The sequence below is a fragment of the Rana temporaria genome, chromosome 12, assembly GCF_905171775.1.
Source record: "Rana temporaria chromosome 12, aRanTem1.1, whole genome shotgun sequence".
In the NCBI taxonomy this organism is placed as follows: Eukaryota; Metazoa; Chordata; class Amphibia; order Anura; family Ranidae; genus Rana; species Rana temporaria.
The window spans coordinates 117,444,329-117,468,388 of record NC_053500.1 but is presented as its reverse complement, the minus strand read 5'-3'; the positions used below and the strand labels follow the sequence as shown (position 1 = coordinate 117,468,388).

At 43.4% G+C, this 24,060-nt stretch overlaps 1 protein-coding gene across 1 annotated transcript in view; it reads right to left on the bottom strand.

Annotated features, from left to right (window-relative positions):
- The window catches only part of PIGT (phosphatidylinositol glycan anchor biosynthesis class T), a 32,258-nt gene extending 8,671 nt beyond the window's left edge, over nt 1-23,587 (bottom strand). Inside the window, exons 1-9 of the mRNA XM_040330334.1 lie at nt 23,360-23,587; nt 17,721-17,898; nt 15,948-16,075; nt 12,992-13,092; nt 12,828-12,914; nt 10,571-10,658; nt 6,872-6,969; nt 4,314-4,482; nt 1,522-1,722 (exon numbers count right to left, since the gene is read on the bottom strand). Coding sequence (XP_040186268.1) covers nt 1,522-1,722; nt 4,314-4,482; nt 6,872-6,969; nt 10,571-10,658; nt 12,828-12,914; nt 12,992-13,092; nt 15,948-16,075; nt 17,721-17,898; nt 23,360-23,543 — 1,234 coding nt within the window. The 5' untranslated portion in view covers nt 23,544-23,587. The remainder of the gene's footprint in view (nt 1-1,521; nt 1,723-4,313; nt 4,483-6,871; nt 6,970-10,570; nt 10,659-12,827; nt 12,915-12,991; nt 13,093-15,947; nt 16,076-17,720; nt 17,899-23,359) is intronic.
- Nucleotides 23,588-24,060: the final 473 nt, after the last annotated feature.

Here is a 24,060-nt window from a genome sequence, read left to right as displayed (position 1 = left end):
TGCCAGTCACATTTATACAGTAATTCGTGCATTTTTATAGCACTGATCGCCGTATAAATGTGAATGGCGGCAAATTTGTGTCAAAAGTGTCCGATACGTCCGCCGCAATATCCCAGTCCCAATAAAAATCGCAGATCGCCGCCATTACTAGTAAAAAAAAATAATAATAAAAAAAATCATAATTCTGTTCCCCATTTTGTAGGCGCTATAACTTTTGCGCAAACCAGTCGCTTATTGCGATTTTTTTTTTTTTTTTTTACAAAAATACGTCAAAATACGTATCGGCCTTAACTGAGAAAAAAAATTGTTTTTTTAAAAAAAATTGGGATATTTATTATAGCAACAAGTAAAAAAAAAATATATTTTTTTTAAATTGTTGCTCTTTTTTTGTTTATAGCGCAAAAAATAAAAACCGCAGAGGTGATCAAATACCACCAAAAGAAAGCTCTATTTGTGGGGAAAAAAGGACGCCAATTTTGTTTGGGAGCCACGTCGCACGACCGCGCAATTGTCAGTTAAAGCGACGCAGTGCCGGACGCTGAGATTTCGCCTGGGAACGAAGGGGGTTTATGTGCCCAGTAAGCAAGTGGTTAAGAACTGAATTTACCAGAGAAAACATATTTCATACTTTTTGCACTGAGACACAGCAGGAAAATCGCACGTACCATGCACGCTGCTCAGGGTCAAAGGCAAAGCTGTATTCTGGCCTAGGCCAACAAGACCCAGGCCTAGGGCAGCACTTTGCAGGGGGCAGTATGGAAAGATTCCCCGCCAGTTTACGCTACACTTTATGGGGCGTACTGGGCTGAGAGGCAGATTAGTCTAGCGCTGCCATAAAATGGCCACATTGCTTCCAGTATGCGGGCAGTCACCATTCTGCCACTGTGGGGGGTGCATGCGCCGCTTCTAATTGTGACTGTCCTATCATCTTGGACCACAAACCTTCCTCACTGTGCTATACGTTTTCTGCTGCACCATTGGCATAGTTATATCTTCTTAGTCCTCTCCATAAAATTTCAGAAATTTGTGCTTAAAGTAGATAGAACTATAGGCAACACTCCCCCCCCCCCCCCAATTTGGATAGAGTAAGGGGGGGGGGGGGGGTTAGAGCCCCTGTCAGTTTATTTTTTTACCATCCCTGTCCCATTGCAGAGATTTCCCTTCACTTCCTGCCTCGTAGCCAAACAGGAAGTGAGAGAAAATCTATGCAAATTAAAGGAATGCATTACCCCCCCCCCCCCAGGCCCTCAGAACTAGTGTCCCCACTTGAAAATGTTAGGGCGGGTCTTAAACAGCAAAGGGTGTGGCCTTGACAGGAAGGGGTGGGTAATATTTAAATTAGGGGGTGCACAAGTTAAGTCAGGCCTAGAGCAGCACAAAACCTAAATACACTACTGGTCAAAGGACCACTTTTTCTACAATGTGAACATATTCGTTAACTCCTGGGTCACCCACCTACAATCCAGAATTACATTGTGGAGATCTGATAAATGCTAGAGCTGAACTTCCTTGAACACTCACTTGGCTTGTTGTCCTTGCCCTTGGTGATGATGGTCAGTGTATGGACATACAGTCGGAGGTACCAGGGAACAGTCTCCAGTATCATTACAGGGAAGGCTCGGTATGGGTGGTTGTTGTAAATCATGGTGTTGATCACACCAGTTTGAAGACCGTAACCACTCACATAGCGTTCAGCATGAAAAACAGGGGGCCGTGGCTGGCCTGTGGAAAAAAAATAAAAAAATATAGAGGAATATTTTTTACAAAAGGCACTCCATATAGTTGTATTTCGATCTAAATGGCAGTATGCAATTATATAATTGTCCTTAACCACTTGTCTACCGCACACTTTTACTCCCTCCCAGGCTAAAATTTCAGCTTTCATTGCTGTCACACTTTGAATGACAATTGCACGGTCATGCAACACTGTACCCATGTAAATTTTTTTTTGCATTTTTTCCCCCCACACAATATAGAACTTTCTTTTGGTGGCATTAATCAACACTTTTTTTTTTGCTAAATAAATGAAAAAATTAAAGAGACTCTTTCATAGTTGGTTATAACATTTTGTAATTTTTCTCCTTTGCTGATGAGGAGGCAATGATAGGCTGCACTGATCGGTACTGTTGGGACTGCACTGCTAATCAGGACATTGATAATAAGTGCCCTGATTATCAGTGTAGATGTCCCTTTTAACCCCCGCTAGCGGCCAAAAAAGGGTTAAAAAACCCCCGCAAAGCACTGCTGCAGTGGCGCTTTGCCGTTGCTGCCCATCGATTTCATTGGGCAGGGGCACTTTACGAGCGGTGTATTCACCACTCCTACAGCGCCTCAAAAGATGCGGCTAGCAGGACTTTTTTTATCGTCCTGCCAGCGTACCGCTCCAGTGCGAAAGCCCTCGAGCCTTCCCACTGGAGTAAATGGATCCGCTCTTTCTTTTGCAAGCGCTATTTTTAATGCCTGCAAACTGCCTTAGTGTGAAAGGGGTCTAAGAGTTGTGAAAATGTGGAATAGACTCACTTCAAAGGTGGTTCTGGCCAGCTCAGTAGATTGCTTTAAGAAAGGTTTGGATTCTATCCTAAATGTACATAATATAACTGGGTACTGACATTTATAGGTAAAGTTAATTAGGGGAAAATCCGATTGTCTCTTGGGGGGGGGGGGGGGGGGGATCAGGAAGGAATTTTTCCCCTGCTGTAGCAAATTGGATCATGCTTTGCTGTGGTTTTTGCCTTCCTCTGGATCAACTGTGGGTATAGGATTGTATTATTTTTTGGTCGAATTAGATGGAATTGTGTCGTTTTTTCAAAAATATTATATATATATATATATATATATATATATATATATATATATATATATATATATATATATATATATATATATATATATATATATATATATATATATATATACATACAGATTTTGTACAAGAGAGTGCCACAGTATTGGCTGACAGTCCAGTCTGCAGCACCCAAACCCGCTGCTCAGCAATCGTCCGGTATTCCAGCAACCAGAGATGTCACATGAGTGCCCTGACCCCTGTAGCAATTTTCTCAGCCCAGCTAACTCCCCCTGCAGGTTTTTTTTCTTTCTGCCAGCTCCCACCTATACCTGCCTGGCTATTGGAGGTATACTGTTCACTTGGATGGATTTTATAGGTGCACAGTGGTGGGCCCAAATCCATGGAAAGGGGGGGGGGGGGCTCTGGCGGGCCCATATCCATGGAAGGGGGGGGGGCACTCTGGCGGGCCCATATCCATGGAAGGGGGGGGGGGCACTCTGGCGGGCCCATATCCATGGAAGGGGGGGGGGGGCACTCTGGTGGGCCCATATCCATGGAAGGGGGGGGGGGCACTCTGGCGGGCCCATATCCATGGAAAGGGGGGGGGCACTCTGGCGGGCCCATATCCATGGAAAGGGGGGGGGGGGGGCACTCTGGCGGGCCCATATCCATGGAAAGGGGGGGGGGCACCCTGGCGGGCCCATATCCATGGAAAGGGGGGGGGGGCACTCTGGCGGGCCCATATCCATGGAAAGGGGGGGGGGGCACTCTGGCGGGCCCATATCCATGGAAAGGGGGGGGGGAGCACTCTGGCGGGCCCATATCCATGAAAAGGGGGGGGGGGCACTCTGGCGGGCCCATATCCATGAAAAGGGGGGGGGGCACTCTGGCGGGCCCATATCCATGGAAACTCTGGTGGTGGAACATTATTCTAAGGAGGCACTCTGATGGGAACAACTGACTTAAAAAGGGGACTCTGATGCAGACACCTGACTTACGAGGCACTCCGATTAAAAGAACCTGATGTAAGGGGACACTCTCAAGGGGACAACCGACATAAGAATGTCATAACTAAAAGTTGACAAATATTGTTGAAATGCCATGGAAATTGTACATTTCTCAATTACAGTGACTACAATCTTTTTGAGTCATTGCACAAACTTGATATACGGACCTCGGCTGAAAAAAAAAAAAAAAGAAAAGAAAAAGTGACTGGAACTCAATACCCCCGCTCTAGAAGCTCAAGTCTGTACTTCCCCATTTCAGCTTTCTCCAGTACACTTATAAACACTGCACTTAACCAGAAAAAAATAAAATAAAAAATATCTGATATTGCATATCTATACAACCCAAGACATGCATAGCCTGCTATAAGGTCATCCGTCAATTGTTTTTACTGTTCCATGGATTGTCTGCTGGCGTCACTAAGGTCTAAGTATTGCTGAGAACTTTTCCCATTCACGGATATTTCTGTATCCTTAGACCGATTTCCTTTGTCAAGATCCAGGAACACCACAACAGAACTCACCCGAGTCAGCAGAGCCTCCCTTCCACCTCAGTGCTATATTAAGGTTTCTGGAAGAATTGAAGAAGCCGGGTTCTAGAAGATCATACACCGTGTACACTCTCGGATCACTGTGGATCTGAACCTGAATATCCACAGATGAGGGAGGAGTCACCTCAAACACATCAGGCTCCTATAGTGTAAAAAAGAAAGCCACAGTATTAAATAATCCACATCCCTCATACAAGAAAAAAATTCCAAAGTTAAAGAAGAGATCGTCAAATTTTTATGAATTTGGAAAATTATTATACTGGTCAGAACATCTCCAGGGCCCTCCTATCAGAACAGCGGCAGACTATTTTGCATTAAAAGGAAACCCCTGGAACAGAATGGTTTGAGCCAATTTTACATTTCTGGTAAAACGCAATTATATTATTTTTTTTTATAATAAAACTAAAGCCAGTAACACATACTAGTCAGCAAAGCATCTTCCTTGTGCCCGATCAGTCCTCTGAACCTAGGTGCACACTCTACACAAGCCTCTGTGCCTCAAATATAACAGTCCTCTATCCCTCATAATCCATACATTCAACTGAGTATCCCTCTACACAGACCAATGAAACATCTTCACTGGATTTAACCACTTAAGCCCCGGACCAAAATGCAGCTAAAAGCCCAGGCCACTGCGTCGCTTTAACAGACAATTGCGCGGCCGTGCAACGTTGACTCCCAAACAAAATTGACGTCCTTTTTTTCCCACAAATAGAGCTTTCTTTTGGTGGTATTTGATCACCTCTGCGGTTTTTATTTTTTGCGCTATAAACAAAAATAGAGCGACAATTTTGAAAATAATTCAATATTTTTTACTTTTTGCTATAATAAATATCCCCCAAAAATATATATAACATTTTTTTTTTCCTCAGGTTTAGGCCGATACATATTCTTCTAGATAGTTTTGGTAAAAAAAAAAAAAAAAAAAAAAAAAAAAAAAAAAAAAAAAAAAAAAAAAATCGCAATAAGCGTTTATCGGTTGGTTTGCACAAAACTTATAGCGTTTACAAAATAGGGGATAGTTTTATTGCATTTTTATAATTTTTTTACTACTAATGGCGGCGGTCAGCGATTTTTTTTCGTGACTGCGACATTATGGCGGACGCTTCGCACAATTTTGTGCCTAGAAACGAATAGCCGCCCCCTCATCCCGGATCGCTCCCAGAGCCCGATCGGACCCCCCGGAAAGGCAGGGACGTACGGGTACACTCACCTGCCTGTACGTGCCATTCTGTGGACTTGTATATATACATGCGACAGTCGTTAAGTGGTTAAGCTTAAAAGTAGTATAGGCAAAACTCCCCCCCACTTTTAAATACAGTAAGGGAGTCACATCCGCTTCCCATTGGGGAGATTTCCCTTTACTTCTGGTACCATAGCCAAACCGGAAGTGAGAGGAAATCCCTGCAAATTATGACTGCTCACAGTACATTTACGCCATTACTTTGATGTTAAATACCGTTGTTATGGCAACAGCTAGCTGCCATAACCCCGGTATCCTTTTTTACTATGGCTAAATTTCTTTCAAATTAAAAATTGGTCTCAGTGGCGGATTAGCCACAAGATCACTTTTAGAGGCTTCGGGAGAGTTGCCCCCTTCTGCAGCTTCACGGTCATCTCCGAGCTTACCGGACCTGTCGGTAAGCCCAGAGCCGATCCGATCTGTCGAATGCCTGGGCAGGAAGCTGGGTGACGGCAAGAGGACCGAAGCAACTTCTGACTTAACTTCCGCCTCTCAGCCTTAAAAAAAGGGATGATTTTTTTTCCCCCCAAAAAAAAAAAAAAAAAAAAAAAAAAAAATATATATGTTTTTGAGCTTTTCAAAAAAAAGGTAAAGATTTGAGTTTTTTTTTACCCCAGATCTCTCAATAAAGAGGACCTGTCATGCTTATTACAAGAAATGTTTGCTTAACATTTTTTTAATTAAAAAAAATTAAAAACATAATAATAATAATAATAATAATAAGAATCAGGCTATTTTTACTTTAATTTTTTTTCGAAAAAGTTATGTTTAAAAGACTGCTGTGCAAATACGGTGCGACATAAAATATTGAAATGATCGCCATTCTCTAGGGTTTCTGCTAAAAATAAATAAAATTTATAATAATTGTATATATATTTATATTATGTTTGGGGATTTTGAGTAATTCCAAGCAAAAAGTTCCAAAAAAAGGCATGGTCTTAAAGTGGTTAAGAAATGTCTTCTGTATTATCAGGTCACCAGAAATAGTGTCCCCATTGGAAGATTTCCCCTCTATTACATTTCTGCAGACATCCCAAAATATGTGATTTTCCTTTACTAAAAAAAAAAAAAAGGGGAAACACAGACAGCAATAAAAAAAATTTAAGATTTTCGTATCTCAATTCACTCTGCCTAAAATAAAAAAAGATGTTTTGCCTTTAGTTATACTATAACATGCAACTAAAGTCCATGACGGATTCTCAGAGTAAGAGGGCAAAATAGTTTCAAAAAATGTAAAAAAATAAAAAAAAATATATAATGCAATTTTAGCATCAATTGAGTGTTTTACCTTATCAAATCCAGATGAATCCACATAGATTTTGCTTTGTGTTGCAAGGGGGCAAGGTTCTGTTACTGTGCGAGCAAACATCTTAAATATCGACCAGTCTAAAAAGACAAAAATGATATGCATGAACCTTCACTATTACACAGTAAAAGTAGGAGGAGCACTGAAGTTGCATGGGTGCACCACTGACATTCAGGCTATCATCTCTATATATTAGAAATGGCACAAAAAGGCGTTGGTACTTCTGTACTAAGAAGTGCTATAGAACATGTTTATGTCCCGTTTAACCATTTGACCTCTGGAAGGTTTTACCCCCTTCATGACCAGAATTTTTTTTTTGCCATTTGGCACTACGCTACTTTAACTGCCGATTGCGCGGTTATGCAATGCTGTACCCAAATTAAATGATCATAATATTTTGCCTTACAAGTAGAAAAAAATTCTACTTTGTTATACAAAATATCAAATACTGTAATAAATCATAAAAAAAAAAAACACACACACACACACACACACAACACAGACAAAACAAAAAAACAATAGAATTTATGCAGCTATGATACTATACCAGCGATTTTCAGAGGGACTGTGACAGTGTGGTGGGCAATCTGGAGCTAGTTGATGCTGGCTGGGAGGTACACCGACATCAATAGTGACAGTGATCAGCGCTAATAATATACTGTCACTGTACTAATGATACTGGCTGGGAAGGGGTTAACTGTGTGCCTAACAATGTGTAATGTGTGCTGCTTTTACTTAACTATCTGCTTAAACAACCAGATTGCTAGTCCCCCTCCTTGAGTGTAACTGCAGCCAAAAACAGAATCACCCAGGCACTGATTCATGCCAATCTGGAAGCAGATAAATTATGCAAGTTTGAGAAGCGTTGGCAACCCTGGGGAAGGAAAGAAAGGAAAAAGAAAAAAGAAAAAAAGAAAGTTTGGGGGTTCTAAGTACCATAATTTTCTAGGAAAAAAAAATGATTTTAAAACAGCAAGTGTCAAAAATAGGCTTGGTCCAGAAGTGGTTAAATGCTTGCTGCCCAATAAGGAGAGATTTACTAAAACTGGAACACTCAGCATCTGGTGCAGCTGTGCATGGTAGCCAACAGCTTCTAACTTCTGCATAGAAACCAATCAGCTTCCAGTTTTTTTTTGCCAAAGCTTAATTGAACAAGCTGAAGTGAGCCTGGTTTCGCACTCTCCAGCTTTAGTAAATAAACCCCATATTGTCACGCTACAAACTTTTAATCACTTCCCGCCAGGAGACCATCATATGACATCCTGGACTTTAAGTAGCAATATCTGAATGATGGGTGCAGCTACAGGCATCATTGAGATATCATTTTTTTTCCAGCAAACAATTCCCTGCAAAGTAAAAGGCCTCATAGCGGCTGTTTAGCTGCTTTACAGGTAGTGGGAGGGGTCGCGAGACAAAACGCTGACCGTGGACCAGCGGGTCCCCTCGAACGTCGGAAGAGACTCTATGATATCACTTACGGCATCGGCAGATGTAAACACTGCCTTTTTTTTTTTGCTGGGAAGCTTGAGCTTTTTTTTTTCTTCTCAGGCTTTTCAGCAAGAGATCTGGGGACTTATAGACCACATATGTAAACAGTGTTCAAACCACACGTGAGGTATTGCCACGAACGTTAGAGCAGAAGCAATAATTCTAGTGCAAGACCTCCTCTAACTGTAAACTTGTAATCTGTAAAAAAAAATTAAAGCGTCGCCTATGGAGATTTTTAAGTACCAAAATTTGGTGCCAGTCCACGAGTGTGCGCAATTTTAAAGCGCGACATGTTAGGCATAACATCTTTCACATTATACAAAAAAAAATTGTGTTCTGTTTAGAAATTCATGAAAAGGTTTCTTTACCCCCCCCCCCTAAAAAAATTGCATTTGAAAAATTGTTGTGCAAATACAGTGTGACATTAAAAGTTGCAATGCCATTTTATGCCTTAAGCTGCGTACACACGACCATTTTTCATGTCATGTAAAAAAACGAAATTTTTCTCAACGGGATTCTTGTCAAGCCTGCCTTGCATACACACGATCGTGAAAAAAATAAAAATAAATGCTTGTGCCAAGACGCGGTGACATACAACACGTACGACGGCACTATAAAGGGGAAGTTCCATTCGATTGGCGCCACCCTTTGGGCTGAATATGCAAATTTCCCTTCTCATAACTTGCTTCTGAGCATGCACATTTTTTCCCCTGTCGTTAAAGCGTACACGCGACCATTTTTCACGACGTGAAAAGCGACGAGAAAAAAAATAGAGCACGTTGAGAAAAATGCTCTGGAGCCTAAACACGAGCTTCTTTATATTCTTAACAAGTACAGTCCGGAATTTGTTTGTTTTTTTATCCTGTACGTACCTTGTAATCCATGTTTTCAATGTACTTCTTCCCGTGGGAGTAGGCGTTTCTATGCCTAGGGGGATCGTCATCTGGGAGGTCGGCCAGATGATTGACGGCTGTTCCCCCCGGCGGTTAAGGCCCTGCCCCCCGTATTGCGCTAGCGCGCACGAGTTACGGGGTTTCCGAAAGAAGCCGAACATGCAGAGATGCGAGTCGGCTCTATACGGCGCCTGCATGTTCGGCTTTTTTTCGGAAACGCTGTGACTCGTGCGCGCCTACGAAATACAGGGGGTGGGGCCTTATCCGCCGGGGGAAACAACCGTCAATCATCTGGCCGACCTCCCAGATGACGATCCTCTTAGGCATAGAAACGCCTACTCCCGCGGGGAGAAGCAGATTGAAAAGATTGATTACAAGGTACGTGCGGCATTAACAAAAAAAAAATTGCGGACTGTGCTTCTTACAACTATAAGGAAGTTGGTCAGATGTAAATATATTAGGGTGAACCTCTGCTTTAAAAAATGGCATTTTTCTCGTCATGAAAAACAGTCGTGTGTATGCAGCATTAGAAAAAAAAAAAAGTTTGGGGGTAATTAAAAAAATAAAATAAAAAAAAAAATTTAAAAGATTTTTACATGTATGAGAGAAATGTCAGAATTGGCCCGGATGGCAGGATGATCAGGAGTGTAGTCAGCATGCCCTGCAAACAAAGGCAGATTCTAGAATCATCCACACAGGGTATGTATTCTTTTCAGGTCAAAACATTTTCTACAAGTAAAGAAAAATACCTAATGACCCTTCCAGAAACTCGGTTTTTTCTTTGTAACTTTGTGTGAATTGAACTGAAATCAGCTTGACTGGCTATCTTTTGTGAACTGCGGAACCCATATACTGTATTATGAAAATTAGGAAAAAATTAATAAAAGGCAAGGGAAGGGGGCTTGTCTACAGTCCAAATCAGGAGAACAGCCTCGGGTGACAACACTGCTCCTCTATTAGGTACAGTTCAGTGAGTGTTGTCACCCTAGGACAGGAAGTGCATTACTGGCAAATCACCAGGGAAAAAGAAGCCTGAAAGACTAAAACTAAATTGTCACCACCTTAGAGGCGGCCATGTTGTTGGTTAGTATCAGGCAGACCAACATGTTGATTCATTAAAAACAGGCAACTCATCTAAATATCCAATTATTGCTGCTGGACAGTCACCGGAAGTGACGTGGTTGGAGATTTTATCGAGTTGGAATTTTTTGGCAGACCACCACCACATCACCAAAGAATATGATAAATAAATGTATTTTCATATAAACAAGAAATGGACCATCCAATATTGAAAACATACCTCTTTTCCCCTGTCCGTTGGTATACATATCAAACACCACTGTTAAGGATTGGCGCAGCTCCCAGGAAACTTCTGAACAATCTGGTTCCTAAAAAAACAGGTCATATGGCTTTGGTGATAATGACTAAAAGAATTGGCCCAATAAAAATAGATTATTTCTGCTGTTAGATGGCAGTCAGAATCCTCCCTCAAGGTTTTTATTCACCCTCATGTCTGGCAAATATTGCCTTATTAGAGATTGTTAAAGAGCTGCTTATACATGCCAATCTCCATCCAGATCAATAAAAAAACAAAAAAACAAACTCTCCACATGTGGGCAAGGATGAGCTCCGGCGTGTTCGCACACCCCACGTGCAGAACCCACCAGGAAGTCGCACTGCGCCGCTCCAATCACAGGCAGCGAGACATTTTCCTGATCTCTGCAGCCGCGCATAGGGACAATGTCTCACTGCCTGCGATTAGCGCAGCGCCGACTTCCGGGTGTGCTCTGCACGTGGGGTGTGCGAACACGCCGGAGCTCATCCCTACATGTGGGAATAGAAATTGAGACAGAGCCTCCAATAGTGTAAAAATCCCTTAAGGTAAATCAGTTTATTAAAAGTACTGTAATGCACTTTCATCACAAAAGATTCAAAATCGCCTTGTTAAAATTCCAGGCATGCCAGGTGACCTGCGGTCTCCTCATAACTTCCTTCGTACACGTGGAGTCATACCCTGACGTGTTTCGTCACTTATGACTTTGTCACAGCAGCTCTTTAACGACATCTAATAAGGCGATATTTGCCAGACACAAGAGTGCATGACAACGGCATCTGGTGAGCTTAAAAACCCTTTCACTCCAAGGTGGATTTCAGGCTTTTTAGCGCTAGAAACAGCGCCTGTAAACCGCCTCCCATTCATTTCAGTGTGACTTTTCACACTGGGGCGGTGCGCTTGCAGGATATTAGGAAAAGTCCTGCTAGCAGAATCTTTGGGGTGGTTTGGGAGCGCTGTATTTAGCGCTCCCAAAATGCACTGCCCATTGAAATCAATTAGCAGCGCTGCCAAAGCGCTTCGGAAACGCCGTAACACAGGCGCTTTCAACCCCTTCTTTGGGATTAAAATTGCCCCGCTAGCTGCAGAAAAGCGCTGCTTAAACAAGCAGAGCTTTAGCGCCAACGTGGCCCCAGTGTGAAAAGGGTCTTATTCTTAAGGCAGTGGAATTGGCACACATTACTTTCGTGAAGAATTCAATGAGATTTTGTTTCCCTATTTTCTCATCACCTTAAAGCGGAGGTTCACCATAAAAAAAAAAAATTCTAACATTACATTGAGCTCACTTAGGACATTGACAGTATGCAGATTTTATTTATTTTTTGCCGTACATACCGTTATATCTTTATTTTCCCCCCCGGCTTCCGGGTAGTGAATCCCGCGGGAGTACACAGGCTAAGTGATTGACGTATAACAAAAGCTTCCGCCCGGCGCATACGGCCGCGTCACGACTTCACCAAAAAAGCCGAACGTCGGTGCGCAGGCGCCGTATAGAGCTGACTCGCAGTCCGGCTTCTGTCGGCAACTCTTGACGCAGCCGTATGCGCCGGGGGGGAAGCTTTTTATACGTCAATCACTTAGCCTGTGCATAGGAACGCCCACTCCCACGGGATTCACTACCCGGAAGCCGGGGGGGGGGGGGGGGGGGGGGGGGGGAATAAAGATATAACGGTATGTACGGCATAAAAAAAAAAAAAAGAAGAAGAAGATCAGTATACTGTCAATGTCCTAAGTGAGCTCAATGCAATGTTAGAATTTTTTTTTAGGGTGAACCCCCCGCTTTAAGTTGGACCGTATTACCATATTGATTTGCATATATATTTTTGGTATGTGCCATATGCATTTTTTTGTTTTTTATGGTGGGTGTTTTAAGCAAATATTTAGGAGATTAGTAGATTCAGATGCTTTTTTTTTTATTGTTTTTCCCGCTGTATTTTTTTTTTTTATCCATTTTTGATGCCATTTACCATGGTCATTACAGATCTGTGCAGATATTCACAGAACTGAAAATCACTTGAACTCACTGCACCAGTGTGAACTATGCCATTGGAAACCAGATAACCTTACTCTCAATGGAGCTTTCAAAACCTGAACTGGTTGGTGTTACAACTGATCGCACGTGCAGTAGAATGGCAATTATAGATCTAACGAGAGGCCAAGATGGTGCCGTCTTAGGCTGGAAATGACAGAAGGGTCAGCTTAGAATACATAAAACATCTCTTACCCTACAAATTGGCCTGATGTGTACTGACTGGGAGTGGTAGCTGCTGTAATACAGACGTTCTGCCTCCAATAGGGAGGCCAGGCCCACCTGTGTAGATAAAAGGAGAAATAAAAAAATGGCCCTAGATCAGACTGCAAAGAGCAATAGTAAGACTGACACAGTACCTTGGAGCCACAAGGCAGCAGCTTCTTCCATGGGGTGAGATTCTCTGTGCATACTATTTCCCTGGGTAGAGTGGCGTAACGCAGCAGGTGGTGATCGGTCACTGTAGGGAATAATGAATTGCATCAACAAGCCAACTAACATATTTTTTCCTTTTTATATAGGTTTCCCCACTTCAAGCTGTTTGCAGGCGGTCAAGGGCATAACTGAACCTGATCTGGCCTAAGGGCCAGTTCACACCATCCCCCTATAGGAACTGAACAAAAACGCACGTGTGTTCCTTTGTGATTCACATGCAGTTCTGTACGATTTCAGTCAATTCATTTTGAATTCATACCTAAAAGTAGTACATGCATCCCCTCCCTTCCCCCACAACTTGATCATTCACAAATTACAGCACAATTTGCGCATGCGCAGTAGGAAACCGACTGTAAAGCTGCAAGGCTTCACTGCTGGTTTCCCTTAGTCAAGATGGCAGCGCCAGCACCCGACTGAAAAATGGGCTTTGGTGAGGACACTACTGGATTCCTGGATGGGCAAGTGCCCCAATATTAACCTCTTCAGCCCCAGAAGGATTTGCCCCCTTCCTGACCAGGCTGTTTTTACAATACGACACTGCGTCGCTTTAACTGACAATTGCGCAGTCGTGCGATATTGTACCCAAACAAAATGTATGCCCCCCCAACAAATAGAGCTTTCTTTTGATGGATTTGGAAAAATAAACACAATATTTTGTACTTTTTGCTATAATATCCCCCCCCCTAAAAAAAATAAAAAATAAAAATAAAAAAAAGGTTATAGCATCTACAAAATAGGGAATAGATTGATGGCATTTTTTTTTTTTTTTAATGGCACCGATCTGCAATTTCTTATCAGGACTGCGAAATTGCGGTGGATAGATCTGACATTTGACACTATTTTGGGACCATTGACATTTATACAGCGATCAGAGCCAAAAATAGCCACTGATTACTGTATAAATTTCACTGGCAGGGAACTGGTTAACTGTGTTTCCTAACTGTAGGGGGGAAGGGACTGACTAGGAGACCGATCAGCATTCATATGAACATGCGATCGGTCTTCTCTCCTCTGAGAGAACCGGGATTTGTGCGTTTACACACTCTCTCTGTCACAAGCGATCGCAGGTGCCCAGCGGTCATCATGCCTGCTGTGACGTCTTAAAGGAGCGACGTACAGCTACAGTGATTTGCGCAGCTGTGCCAACCTGCCGCATTATGACTGCGGCGGCTGGTCGGCTAGCGGTTAAAAGTTAGCAGCTACAGTATTTGTACCTACCGACATTTTGGGGGGGGGGGGGGGCCTGGAGCTCTTCTTTTAGTGCTAATAAACCTCCAGATGAAATATGAACAAAGCATATCCCTCTATAGCGGCGGTCTTCAAACTACGGCCCCCCAGGTGTTCAGGAACTACAATTCCCATCATGCCAAGTCATGTCTGTGAATGTCAGTTTTACAATGCCTCATGGGATTTGTAGTTCTGCAACAGCTGGAGGGCCGTAGTTTGAGGATCCCTGCTCTATCGTGTGTACTTGTCTGAATTAAGAGCACTAAGTGTAATTTATCTCTGCTGCTTCTTTCCTCTGCTATCAGAATGAATCACTTCTGACAAGTTTTCCTGACACCAAGAGGAAAAAAAAAAAAAAAAGACAAAAAGGGAGGGACCTCCAGCTGATTGACAGCCTCAGCTCTGTTTCTGTTTGCTGTGTGGAGGGGGGGGGGTCTCTTCCTTCCAATCAGCTTTCAGAGCTCTCCTCACAGCTCCCCACCCCCTTGTTACTGACAGCTTAGACAAGCTTTTTACAATTCTGGACTTTGAACAGATGTAGAGATAGGAAGGCTGCAGATAAGGAGGATTAGTTTCATCTGTGTGTATGACTTAAAAAAGTCACTTCACTGGGTTTATAACCAATTAAGGACCGCCTCCTGCAGATATACATCGGCAGAATGGCACGGCTGGGCACAAGCACGTACATGTATGTCCTCTTTAAGTGCCCAGCCGCGAGTCGCGGGCGCGACCCGGTCCGAAGCTATAGCGCAAAAAATAAAAACCAGAGGTGATCAAATACCACCAAAAGAAAGCTCTATTTTTGGGGGAAAAAAGGACGCCAATTTTGTTTGGGAGCCACTTCGCACGACCGCGCAATTGTCAGTTAAAGCGACGCAGTGCCGAATCGCAAAAACTGGCCGGGTCCTTTACCTGCCTAAAGGTCTGGGTCTTAAGTGGTTAAGGAAAAGATTTATATAATTTGCGCCTGGAGTTGAGCCTAAGGCCCCTTTCACATGTGCGGACCATATGTCCACATTTTCATCCATCCGTTTGCGGATGAAAACGGGACATGCATTGGTCCCTATGTGATTGCAGGTGTCAGCGGATGAACATGGACACGCGGTCCGTGCTCATCCGAACCCCCCATAGGGGAGAGCGGAGAAAAGACAGGGCGGTCCCTGCACAGTGTGCGGGGACCGCCCTGTCAGCCGACGGCTCAGCTGGGATTTTACGGAGGATCCCCGCTGAGCTGACGGACACACACAGGGCGGATCATTACTGATCCGCCCCGTGTGAAAGGGCCCTTAATCCTATATCTTCGTGATTTAGCTTTGCACAGAGCATGCAATCTAAACCATTATGTCTGCATGAAACAGACAATAACTTCCCCCACTCCCGGGTGGCTGCAGAAAGCAAAATGTCCTCTGTTACTAAAACGTGAGTTTTGAAGCAATAAGAGCATAAATCACACTTTTTTGGATCACCTTTCTTTGCCCTTGTGCATTAAAAACATTCTTCCACTAACGACTTGTAATAGACCTTTAAATAATTGATTTATATTGTGAAGTATATAACAAAACAAAAAAAAAAAAAAACACACACACAACCTTCAGTAAGAGATAAATGGATAGAAATGGGGGAGGTGTAAATGGATAAGACTTGTACACCAACCGTTGGCTAATCCCAGGGGCTTGAAAGATGCAGTTGGAGTCACTGTGTTAGTCGAGTCAATGAAGTTTAGCGATGCGCAGAAAATCCCCGACAAGATGTTAGTCAGCTCCTTCCAGTTTTTATCGACACTGCAAAAATTAAGAAGGTGACTGAAAACCCAAGAACAAAAATATATATAGCAAATACCAGTTTGGGGGGAGGGGGGGTTAAATATCTTGTTTTTTCGCCCCACTTTATTTTTAAATTGGGGATCTTGTCAGTAAAGCAGGCTACAGATCAAGCAATTTCCTGCTTGATTTCCCCATCAACACAGTTACTGTTGATGAGGAGGGGGGGGGGGGGTGACTCTCTCCCCTGGAGCCCACCTACCAGAAGACAGTGATTATTGCTAGTGGCTACAACAGCTGCTAGCAATAATTGCACGTAAAATCCAACAGGCTGGTTGTACCCAGGTTGATCAATCAGCTTGTGTACATTCAACCTGACCATACATGATTCGAATCTCAGCCGGTCCCTGCTAAACCGGCTGAGCTTCAACCTGTCTATGGGCGGCTTTATACGCCTCCTGTCCCAAGGAGACAACACTCATCCAATGCAGTATTGTCACCCTACGACAGGACAGTGAAACGCCTTCACCTCTATGACTAAAGTGCCAGCCACTGACAGGTGGCTGGCACTGATGGGCAGTACTGACTGGTGGCACTGATAGGCGGCAGTTATGGGCACTGACAGGCGGCAGTTATGGGCATCGATAGGTGGCTGGCACCGATAGGCAGCAGTTATGGGCACTGACAGGTGGCTGGCACTGATAGGCAGCAGTTATGGGCACTGACAGGTGGCTGGCACCGAAAGGCGGCAGTTATGGGCACTGACTCCATTGTATTCTGACAGCCACTGGAAACGGTGACTGCATCTAAGAATGCAGAAGTACAATGCTGCCCAGTCCATCTAACATTGGAGAAGTACAATGCTGCCTACTGCATCTAATGAGTGAAAATCCACTTTATATGAGCTGAAAAGTGATGTGGTGGTGGGGTCATTTTAAATAAACACATCGCTCTGCTTGCCAAAGAAGCAGGAAATCTGAGAATGCCCTTGCCTAGCTGAGGAGGGTTTAAGGACAAATTCCGTCCAATCAAACTGCAGACGCTGTTGCCTTGTGCATTCTTTTTCTGCCTCCTTTGTGAAAGGCAAATGTCTTGTAGCAGCTTTTGGTGAGCATGCTCAGCGGGCAGGATCTGGGTCTAGCACATAACTGGTCACAGACTCGTTCTTCCACAATGTTAAGTGCTGTGGAAAGGAAACAAGAGGCTACATGACAAAGGTGTGGAACGAACTGATGCTCCTTCCACACTGCTCCGATCCGTCTACTGATGCCGCCCGCCTTCTGAGTCCACTCAGCCGCTGCGCCCACTCAGGTCTCACACCAATCTGCCTACTGACTCCGCCCGATCCGGCCCAACGAGCAAGTAACGGGTCAGGCATCGGGAGCATTTGTGCGAGTACAAGTACTCGCACGAATGCTCGGTATCGGTCCCTGCCTCGTTGTATTTAAAATATATGTTTTCCCCATATTAAACTGAAAACGAATGTAGGACATTTGTCAGGATGAGATGCTAAAAGACACTGACCTTGAGCAGCAGTCCCATGTCACAGAACCCGAAATGCATACATGTGTTGGATGTGGCATGCCACAAAAGATCCCTATGGAGCAGTATAAACCAGATTCACACCAATAAACATGCCCTTTCTGAAATAGGAAACATTTCTTACTCTGTCACAGTGTCCTGGAACCAAACCCAGAGCTCAGCCCCGGCCGGCGCCTGCAGAAGAGGCTGACCCCAGGATCTTGTGCGCCAGAACCCCTGAGTGAAGGACAGGTGCAGCTCCTGGATGGAGTATTTGGAGATCACTTGGCCCAGAACTTTGGGAAATAATCTGTAGTGAGAAACTGAAAGAAAAGGTATAAAACAAGTCAATAATAGAATCCAATTACACCTTAAAGTGGAGGTTCACCCAAAAACTAAATTTTTAACATTAGATTGATGCTCATTTTGTGAAGGTTTTTTTTTTTTTTAAATGGAAGCAGTACTTACCGTTTTAGAGGACGATCTTCTCCGCCGCTTCCGGGTATGGGCTGCGGGACTGGGCGTTCCTATTTGATGACAGGCTTCCGACGGTCGCATACAGCGCGTCCCGATTTTCCGAAAGTAGCCGAACGTCGGTGCGCAGGCGCCGTATAGAGCCGCACCGACGTTCGGCTTCTTTCGGCTACTCGTGACGCGATGTATGCGACCGTCGGAAGCCTGTCAATCAAATAGGAGTGCCCAGTCCCGAAGACCATACCCGGAAGCGGTGGAGAAGATCTCTCTCTAAAACGGTAAGTACTGCTTCGATTAAAAAAAAAACACCCAATTCCCCTAGACAAAATGAGCCTCTATCTAATGTTAAAAAAAAAAAAAAAAAAAATTCGGGTGAACTCCCGCTTTAAGAAAAAATAAAATAATAATTAAAATTAACCACTTGTCTACTGGGGCGATTTTTTAGCACATGTTAAAATCTGCTTTTTTACAATAAAACTACTTTAAAACACTTCTAGATTTTCTGAAAGCAGAGACCCTGAAGAATAAATGGTGGCAGCTGCATTTTTTTTTTTATTAGGAGAACCTGTCACTTAGTTCTGAAAGGCAGTGATGCCCATCAGTGGCCATACAGCAGTGATGTCAGCAGGCTGTATAAGGGAATGGCACCTTTTCTGGGAAAAATCCAGATCTGTCCTTCCTATCAATAACAATAGCAACAAGTCCTATTTCTACCAACTAGGAGAAAAAAAAAAATCACACCTGTACAGTGAGAAGCTCAGAGTACAGTACCGCTACGATGGGGTCAGTGTACTGTACAGCTACCGTGTTTCCCAGAAAATAAGACCGGGTCTTATATTAGTTTTGGCTACAAAAAACACACTAGGGCTTATTTTCTGGGGATGTCTAATATTGAATAATCTACATTTATTCAAATACAGTCATGTCATTTTCTGGAGAAAAAAAAAATATCCCGATCCTTTAAAAGCATGATAGACAGCACAATGCTTGTGCGGTGTCATTTACCACTCTATATTCTAAAAAAAAAAAAAAAAAAATTAGAATAAAAACATTTAGGGCCAGTTCACACCAGACACAGTTCTGTGGGGTTTTTTTTCCTGTACAAAATACATGCACAGCGTTTTCCATGTATTCCAATGGCTTTAGTTCTCACCATGCAGTCAGTTCCTGCACCATAAACTGACTGCATGGTGTGAACTAGAGCCAACTAAAGCCATTGGAATACATGGAAAACACTGTGCATTCATTATTAGTGGGAAAAAAATGCGCACGGAAGTAATCGGAACTGCGTCTGGTGTGAACTGGTACTTAAAAAAAAAAAAAAATAATTTATATATATATATATATATATATATATATAGTTCCTCTGTCCCCCTGTTATTCTGGAATCCCAAAAATAATCCTTGTAAATAATGTAATCCGTTTATATAATAAGCAGTGCGTTCCCTTTTGTAACTTGATTGTGGAATTTACAGCGCCGCTGGGCGCTCGTGTGACCGCCGGATCTCTTCTTCCCCGTTTCGAATACTGCAGAGACCCCAATGATGTCAGTCCCGCTCTGAGCACTGCAGGAGCCGGGAGGAGAGGAGAACATGTCTGGCGGGTCACATAAGCGTCCAGCCATGCTGTAAAAAGGTATTTTTGACAATAAAGTTACAAAAGGAGACGCACTGCACATAATATACAGGAATATTTTACAAAAACAGATTACGTGTTTTTACGATGACTTTAACTAGGGCTTATTTTCAGGGTAGGGCTTATATTGCAGCCGTACCCGAAAATAACGCTAGGTCTTATTTTCAGGGAAACAGGGTATGACGTCAGTGTACAGTACAGCACAGGGCAAAATAGATTATAGCGCACACATACAAAAATGACATTTAAATCCTGCAAGGCTATTTATGAATGAAATAGTCTTGCAAGATTTAAATGTCATCTTTGTATGTGTGCGTTATACGCTATTTTGTTCCGTTTGCGGTCTTATAGCAGCACTATCTAGAATTTAAAAGGCATTTTTAGTGTGCCCCCCCCCCCCAGTCTGTTAGAGTAAAGAACTAGAAAAAGGGCCAGTTTATTGTCCGACACCTTAAGAGGGGCCAGACTGTGGGGGTAGGAAATGACCCGGTGTCAGTAGCTATATGACAGTAAGCAATAGTGTCAATGTACGGTACAGTGCTGAGAATAGTGTACAATATAATAATGATGTTAGTGTACAGAGAAGTGATGAGGTCAATGTACAATACGGTGATGTCAGTGTACAGTAGGTCAATGTATGGTGATAGTGTACACTGTACAGAGTGGTGTCAAGGACAGTATACAAAACAGTGGTGTCAGTGTACAGTATAATAATGCCAGTGTACAGTATGATGATGTCAGTGTACAGTGTGGTGTCAGTGTACGGTATGATGATGTCAGAGTACAGTAAAATGTGTACGGCATGAGAATGGTGTCAGTGTACAGTGTGGTGTCAGGGTACAGTATGATGTCAGTGTACAGCGTGGCGATGATGTCAGTGTACAGCGTGGTGTCAGTGTACGGTATGATATTGGTGTCAGTGTACAATACGGTGATGTAAGTGTGCAGTATAATAATGCCAGTGTAGGGTATGATAATGATGTCAGTGTACAGCGTGGCGATGATGTCAGTGTACAGTGTGGTGTCAGTGTACCGCGTGGCGATGTCAGTGTGGTGTCAGTGTACAGTATGATAATGGTGTCAGTGTAATGTCAGTGTAGGGTCATTGTACAGTGTGATGTCAGTGTACGGTATCATAATGATGTCAGTGTACAGTATAATGACAGTGTAGTGTGGTGTCAGTGTACAGTATAATAATGATGTCAGTGTACAGTGTAATAATGATGTCAGTGTACAGTGTGGTGTCAGTGTACGGTATGATAATGATGTCAGTGTACGGTATGATAATGATGTCAGTGTACAGTGTGGTGATGTCAGTGCACAGTATGATAATGATGTCAGTGTACGGTATGATAATGATGTCAGTGTACGGTATGATAATGTCAGTGCACAGTATGATAATGATGTCAGTGTACGGTATGATAATGATGTCAGTGTACAGTATGGTAATGTCAGTGCACAGTATGATAATGATGTCAGTGTACGGTATGATAATGATGTCAGTGTACGGTATGATGATGTCAGTGTACGGTATGATAATGTCAGTGTACAGTGTGGTGTCAGTGTACGGTATGATGATGTCAGAGTACAGTAAAATGATGTCAGTGTACGGCATGAGAATGGTGTCAGTGTACAGTGTGGTGTCAGGGTACAGTATAATGATGTCAGTGTACAGCGTGGCGATGATGTCAGTGTACAGCGTGGCGATGATGTCAGTGTACAGCGTGGTGTCAGTGTACGGTATGATATTGGTGTCAGTGTACAATACGGTGATGTAAGTGTGCAGTATCATAATGCCAGTGTAGGGTATGATAATGATGTCAGTGTACAGCGTGGCGATGATGTCAGTGTACAGTGTGGTGTCAGTGTACCGCGTGGCGATGTCAGTGTGGTGTCAGTGTACAGTATGATAATGGTGTCAGTGTAATGTCAGTGTAGGGTATGGTAATGATGTCAGTGTGGTGTCATTGTACAGTGTGATGTCAGTGTACGGTATCATAATGATGTCAGTGTACAGTATAATGACAGTGTAGTGTCAGTGTACAGTGTGGTGTCAGTGTACAGTATAATAATGATGTCAGTGTACAGTGTGGTGTCAGTGTACGGTATGATAATGGTGTCAGTGTACGGTATGATAATGGTGTCAGTGTACGGTATGATAATGGTGTCAGTGTACAGTGTGGTGTCAGTGTACAGTGTGGTGTCAGTGTACAGTATAATGGTGTCAGTGTACGGTATGATAATGGTGTCAGTGTACGGTATGATAATGGTGTCAGTGTACGGTATGATAATGGTGTCAGTGTACAGTGTGGTGTCAGTGTACAATGTGGTAATGTCAGTGTACAGTATGGTAATGTCAGTGCACAGTATGGTAATGATGTCAGTGTACAGTGTGGTGATGTCAGTGTACAGTATGGTAATGTCAGTGCACAGTATGGTAATGATGTCAGTGTACAGTGTGGTGATGTCAGTGTACAGTATGGTGATGTCAGTGTACAGTATGGTGATGTCAGTGTACAGTATGGTAATGTCAGTGCACAGTATGGTAATGATGTCAGTGTACAGTATGGTAATGTCAGTGTACGGTATGGTAATGTCAGTGTACGGTATGGTAATGATGTCAGTGTACAGTGTGGTGTCAGTGTACAGTGTGGTGATGTCAGTGTACAGTATGGTAATGATGTCAGTGTACAGTGTGGTGTCAGTGTACGGTATGATAATGATGTCAGTGTACAGTGTGGTGTCAGTGTACGGTATGATAATGATGTCAGTGTACGGTATGATAATGATGTCAGTGTACGGTATGATAATGATGTCAGTGTACGGTATGATAATGATGTCAGTGTACGGTATGATAATGATGTCAGTGTACGGTATGATAATGATGTCAGTGTACAGTGTGGTGTCAGTGTACAGTATGATAATGATGTCAGTGTACGGTATGATAATGATGTCAGTGTACGGTATGATAATGATGTCAGTGTACAGTGTGGTGTCAGTGTACGGTATGATAATGATGTCAGTGTACATCAAACAAAACCAGAGACATTTTCAAGCTCAATCTACTGACCAGACCAACTGAACTGACATGTCTAACATTCATTATGCATTAAAAACAGGGCTTGTGATTTTTTTTCCCACAGATTGGCGAATACATGTGTAAGCAGCAGAGACCCCCCCATATTTTCTGTAGTCCATAACTTGAGCTTGTATGAGTCCCCACAGTGGAAGCATGTGTATTTTTATGGATAAGTAGAGGGCAACCTAATCATCAAAATACACGAACTTCCACTGTGGAGACTCATAAAGGACAAAGTTAGTGACTGCAGAAAATACCGGGGTGCCATGACAGGGATCTGAAGCTTACACGTGTATCTGCCAATGGGTGACAAATAAACCCCTCTTCTTAACGACGATTCTTATCCCTTCCAGGGCTCCTTGCTGCAAGGGGCACTTATGGGTGGGGGCAGCGGCCATTTGTTTGGATAAATGTCAGTGTACAGTGCTGATGATGTCAGTGTACAGTGCTGATGATGTCAGTGTACAGTGCTGATGATGTCAGTGTACAGTGCTGATGATGTCAGTGTACAGTGCTGATGATGTCAGTGTACAGTGCTGATGATGTCAGCGTACAATACGATGGACATGACGTCAGTGTGCTCCGGTGTTTCTCACCTCTCTCCCTCCTCAGGTCGGAATCCAGGCGGGTTCTGAACTGGAAAGTGGCGGCGATATCTCCGGAGCGGAGGGGGGTGAGTAGCAGCTCCTCCTGAAAGGAATCATCGGACTTCACACTCTCCGCCCCGCCGGCCCCGGACACCAGCACCGCACACACCAGCAGCGCCCATACACCGGCCATCTTTCACCTGCCGGTGTCCTATTCCGGTTTCCTGTGACCAACCCCTTTGCCCAAGCCAATCAATGTCGCATTTTATCATACAGCCAATGGCAGAAAAGAAAGGGCGGGAATACCAGACATATCTTCCAATCACAGCTTGTAAGAGCCAACCAATCAGAATAACGACATGCAGAACTGAGAGCATGCGGAGAGAGCAATAGTGTGGCTCACATTGAATATCGGGCTATCCGATCAGGTCCTCCTGTCAGTGTTTCAGACGGATCTGATCGGACTTTCCATTCAATCCTACAGAGTGGTGCATGTCAGCGGAGACACATCCGCTGACAGCTGCTGCTATCCGATGCAATCCTGTCTGTGAAATCCAGGCGGATGGTGACCTTATTTTCCATCCGTCTGGCGAAACGAATCAGATGAAAACGGACAGGCGGTCCATTTTCATCCAATCAACCCATAGAAGAGAGCGGTGTCCCGCTCTCTTCTATGGGTTGATTGGATGAAAATGGACAGGCGGTCCATT